Genomic DNA, 5,479 nt, shown 5'->3' with positions numbered 1-5,479 from the left:
CCATGGTGCTTTGTGTGTCAGAACAACTGCACGGCGTTGTGCCTCTTGCGCATGACAAAAAACCGTCTCACTTTGGACATGTGCTGGAAGAGAACAGTGCTGAGTTGCTTGCTTCAAAACTTGTGAAGAGTTGTATTTGCACCATTCCTCCTTTGTGACTATTGGCGGTCGACGCGTTGTAAAACTCATCTCCTTCGTCACTTCTTCCTCTCACATCAGCATTTCTTCTGCTCACATGAACATTTTGCCCTTCCTGCAGCCGAGGTGCATTGCGGTGCGTGTCAGCTTTCACGTGATCATCTTGTTGATGGTAACTTCTCGCTGGGATGGTACTCAGGCGCTACAGAACTGTTTTACCATCGGCGGCTAGCAGTGGGTGAGCTTGGGCGTCTGGCTCTGGCTGGAAATCATGGTGGCGGCGGCCGAATTTCACACCCGGCATCTATGAGCAGCGGCGGCTGCCTTCAGGATACAATCGCGGTTTCCATCTCTGGGATCTATGTTATCAATACCCACTTGAGACCTGTGTTCATGGGGCTTGAATGGTTGATTCGCACATAAAAAAGTTATTTGCCAAAACGTCAGTGACTTGACTCCGCCGTGGTCCTCTTGAAACGGAAAAATTGCGCTCAATAAATTGTGATGAAAGCCAAGCATTTTTAGCATGCGTTTGTAATCGTTGCGCCATACTATGCATTCTCGCAGCATTCGAACGTTAATGACGCTTTGCTAGTAATCCTGGAGCCATGTCATGCATTCTCGCAGCATTCAAACGTTAATGACGCTATGCTAGTAATCCTGGAGCCATAGCATGCATTCTCGCAGCATTCAAGCGTTAATGACGCTATGCTAGTACTCCTGGAGTCATATCATACATTCTCGTAGCATTCAAGCGTTAATGACGCTGTTCTAGTAATCCTGGAGCCATATCATGCATTCTTGCAGCATCCAAGGATTAATGACGCTATGCTAGTAATCCTTGAGCCATGTCATGTATTCTCGCAGCATTCAAGCGTTAATGACGCTATGCTAGAAATTCGTGAGCCTTATCATATATTCTCACAGCATTTGTAGGTCTCATAATGTGACTGATCAGCAAAAGCATGCGATGCCAGGCATCATGTGTAGGATGGACAACATTAAATCCAACCAAACCATAGGGTGGTTTGCTGCCAATCAATTCGCAATCATCAATCCACAGGCAGCAAGCAATGACTAGTTTTGAATTTGACTTTGCAGAATGTTTAGTAGCCTTACAAAGCTTGTACATAGCCATGATTGTCCTTGGATAAACATTCACTGCTATCGGTTTGTGTGTTATTTCAGAAATAGGCATGCTCTTACCAAAGAAGTACAAAAGACCCAAGGACGCCAGAGAGACAGAAATGCGGCGCCTGCAAAGAACGCCCGGTCTCCACGGAGGTTGGAAACATACACCGGGGGTCAGAGGTGCACCAGATCTCTTTCCGCTCACAGAAAGAAATATGGTGTCGCACTTATGAAGCCGGATAAAGTGCACCCGTCGAAGTCTGGTGGTGACGAAGACGGCGGATCTGAGGGAACGGCGCTGGCCGAAGTCAGCCGCGCGCACCAGAAACCCGCGAAGAGGTCTTGCACCGGCCCGCTGGGCCGGGATGAGTTCGATGTGGAAGGCGTGCAGTTTGATGACCTGCACGACCATGCCCAGAACAGTGAGGGTGGCTGCGAAACGGCGGAGATCGGGATTCCATATGCGGTAGACGTGCCGATGGAAACCCTCGACGATCATCTGATGATTCTGAATGATGTGGTGGACCCATTTCCAAGCAAAGCCAGAGCGCGACCACCAGGTGTCTGCGAACGAGACTGCTCTGAATGCAAGGGCGTCCAAAGGTGCGTGGTATCCTTGTAATGTTGCGGCCATTTGCTCGTCATAGTTGCACTGCCTCTTTTCTTTTCGCCGAGCTCAATCTTAATGGGCTATATATATGCTATTTTTGCTAATCTTGCTATATATGCTATTTTTTGGTGGTCTTATTTTAACTAGCAAGACAAGCCTGTGCACAATATTCTGGATGTGGTCAGACATAAGCCAAATACAACGTTTTGACAATATCTTCAATCTTGTGATTGACATTTCTGTTATAAATCCTAACATCCAGTCTTTGACATTGACAATATCTTCAGTCTTGTGATTGATATTCCCGTCCCAACAACCTGCTTCTAGCAGTCCCGTATTGCTTTTCAGGTTTTCAATTCCGGGAAATTATAACCCCTAAGTCATTTTCTTCCTCCATCTGGTCTAACTTCCGGCTTTCCATTCTAAAGATAATGTCCTTATTGTTAAAACTACCCAAATGCGTCGCCTTACACTTATCATGATTGAATGGCACCTGTCACGGAGAAGCCCAGTTCACTAGGTTCTCTAAGTCATGCTGAATTTCGCTCACCTGGTCGGTATTTTTCAACATCCCTGCCAATTTAATGTTGCCACCAAATTTTACTACATTACTCTTAAGTCCCTATCTCAATATTACTCACAAAAATAACAAAGAGCGAGGAGACCAACCCCGACCCGTGTGGGATCCCACTCTCTACTAGCTCCTGCTGAGATTTTGCACCACTGAGCACAACTCTTTTGTTTCCTGTCTAGCAGTGAAGCCCTTATTCAGGCAAGATTTTCCCTCAATGCGATACAATTTTAACTGGTATGGCAGATGCTGGTGTGGCATCTAACCAAACGCCTTACTAAAATCGAGATTAACAAGATTTCAATTACTGACTTTATCTATCTCACTAGCCACATGTTCCATAACTCTAGAAGATTTGTCTAACAGGGCCTACCAGAAGGAAAACCACACGGACTACTGTGTTTTAGCTGGTGCCTTTCTGGGTGTGACTTAATACTTGCCTTAATTAATTTTTCTAAGATCTTGCATGCATTTCTCGCTAGACTGACAGAACTGTAGTTGCTGACTTTTTCGGTCTCTTTCGTAAATATCGGCACTAAATTGGCATGGTGCATGACCTCGGGCAAAACTCAGAAGCTTAATGACCTATTGGATATTAAATTACGAGCATAAACTCAAGTGCTAGCACATTCATTCAGCACTCTACCATATATTTTGTCAGGTCCGGCCGCCTCACCGTGTTGTACATGTTCTCCATGTTTTTCAACGTGGATATTCGCATATTATTTAACGAACATCAAGCCGCGGTCGTGTTGCTTTGCAATGCGGAAATATTGGCGTAAAATGGCCTCAAGGGGCTCAACTTAATCTGTCATGAAGTGAACCTTTTGCTGCTGAAAACTGTGGGGAAGCAAGATGAGTGGTTGCAAGGATATTCACTTCACAAGAACGTCACGGCCGGTAAGGGCCGCTGTGTGTTGTTCCAGCTTAAGTAAGCCTCGCTTGGTTTACGGTCTTTCAAGTGACCATTTGACAACTGCGTTCTCAAATCGATTGTCGCGAATGTCGTCGAATATTTGTTTTTATTGGAATAATCTGGAAATATTGATTACCTCGCAGCCAAAAAACAGAAGATGTGACGACTACACGGTAATCGATTACAATTATCGTTTCGTTGAAAAACTTGGCTGTGTGTGTCACGAAATTTGCAAAAATGCACACCACATATCATCGCATTTTCTCTTCTGTCCGCAGACGAAGGCTCCTTTGTCACGCGGATGAAGGAGATATTCCGGATGAAGCAGAAAATCCGGCGGCTGGAAGAAAAGTGCAAGCGTTTGATGAGCGACCCTTCGGCCAGCGGACCGGACCGTCTGCCTGTGTCCGTCGACGCCGCGGGTTCGGCTGCTGGGGACGTCACTGGATGTGACTGGGTCAACGGGAGGGGTCACGTGGCTGCTAGCGGCGAGTCCGGGAGTTCACAGGCCGTTACTGAAGTGGGGGACGAGCCTCTGGTGGTGCTGAGGGATGAGGTGTCGCCTCTCAATGTCATTGGCATGTTGAGGGAGTACGAGCTATCTGACGAGATGATGGCGCACACGCCGTCGGACCTGCAGGAAGCTGTGGAAGTTAACCAGCGCCTGAAGATTCAGAATCTGGCCATGCTGGCCGCTATTCTTGACTGGATTGTCAAGAAGCCGATGGAGTGGGGCCTGAAGGATAAGTTGACACATTCTAAGAAGTGTGCTGAGCAAGTGGTGAAAGCGAATTCGACACAGACAACCCCTAGGCGGTGTTTTGAGCAAGTGGTGAAACGGAAACGGTTGAAAGAGCTTCTGCATCTTGAGAAAAGCATTCAGGGGATATTCACCGAAGCGCAGATCAAGGGCATCACGAGGGACTTCTCGGCCAGAATTCAAGAAAAACGCAGGAAGGTAGTTCTGTGGAGCGAAGAGGACATGCGTCGTACGATGGAGCTGAGGTCCATCGGCTCAGAAGACGTGCTGAACCACGTCAGGTGGCGGATGAAGATACCCTTGCCGAGCATGGAGACGGTGAAGTGGCGATGCCGGAAATCTCCTGAGCTGAACGCAATGTACAGGTCGATGTTGACCAAAGGGAACGAGGGGCCTCACTGCGGCCTGTGCCAGCGCGCACTGGGCGCCGTCGATGACGTGGCAGGGACCATGTTGGAACGGCCCAGTGACGTGGCCAGGAGCCCGCTGAACTCCGCCGACCTCTCCGGAACATCTCGACAGTGCAGGCTACCCTTCACGGAGGAAGCGAAGCGGGGCGGTGACGCGTCGGTGTTGAAAATAAGGTATCCACCGCGGAAGAGAGCTCGCGAAAGGTCCGAGGACAGCGAGTCGCCGGACAGCGACGAGGATGGGTACGGGGACCCGGGTGAAGCGGCGTTCGGGCTTAGTGCGCGTCCCAGGGAATGTGAGCAAAGCATGCCGACCGTCCTCAGTCACTCAACGGGCGTTCGTAACCAGTCGAGAAAATGTTATCTCTGATGCGGCGCCCAATGCACGTGCAATGGTGCGCCCTAGTGGCGCCCACACCGATAATATTCTGCGGAGTGCGTCTATCGAGGAAAATAACTGTGTCACAAACTGTCGTAATCGGCCATAGATATCCCCCGATTACAGCTTTGAACTTGCATCGTTGAACAAAGATTGTCGCTCAGGCTTTGCGAACTTTGTGCCATGTTGGACTTGCTTGATGTCAAAAGGTCTTCTTTTGAGGTCTTGGTTACGTTGGAGGCCATGTGTAGCTCGGCTGTGAGGATGGAGCTCGGCTGGAAATAGACAATAATCGTCGAAAAAGGCGACCAGTATCGTGTAGGCGGAGGAAGTGCATCATGTTCGTACATCCCGCTCCTGAGAAACCAATGGTAATACAAAGGCGAATTTGTCATCGTATTTCAGGTGGCTCGACTGGTACGGGCCCTACAAGGCACTTTGATTTTCAGCAACTTGGCGAGTTTTATGGTCACATTTCAACTATTAGATCGATGTGATCGGGGGTATTGGTGGAAATTGCGTTATGCAAGGTGTGGCCGACTATACCATCTCGGAGTTCCGCTT

General features: G+C 48.5%; 1 protein-coding gene across 1 annotated transcript; it reads left to right on the top strand.

Annotated features, from left to right (window-relative positions):
- Nucleotides 1-1,823: 1,823 nt before the first annotated feature.
- Nucleotides 1,824-5,110, top strand: LOC119112632 (uncharacterized). The gene is made up of 2 exons (XM_037236865.1): nt 1,824-1,872; nt 3,645-5,110. Exon 2 carries the CDS (start codon nt 3,668-3,670, stop codon nt 4,904-4,906), a length of 1,239 nt encoding a protein of 412 aa, XP_037092760.1. The 5' UTR covers nt 1,824-1,872; nt 3,645-3,667; the 3' UTR covers nt 4,907-5,110.
- Nucleotides 5,111-5,479: the final 369 nt, after the last annotated feature.

The sequence above is a fragment of the Pollicipes pollicipes genome, unplaced genomic scaffold, assembly GCF_011947565.3.
Source record: "Pollicipes pollicipes isolate AB1234 unplaced genomic scaffold, Ppol_2.1 Scaffold_2555;HRSCAF=2994_pilon_pilon_pilon, whole genome shotgun sequence".
In the NCBI taxonomy this organism is placed as follows: Eukaryota; Metazoa; Arthropoda; class Thecostraca; order Pollicipedomorpha; family Pollicipedidae; genus Pollicipes; species Pollicipes pollicipes.
Note: the sequence above shows the minus strand (reverse complement) of the source record. Positions and strands in the feature narration are given on the sequence as shown.

Bases quoted from the DNA above. Each gene is read 5' to 3' on its own strand.
- LOC119112632 (XM_037236865.1), top strand. From the start codon at position 3,668: ATGAAGGAGATATTCCGGATGAAGCAGAAAATCCGGCGGCTGGAAGAA.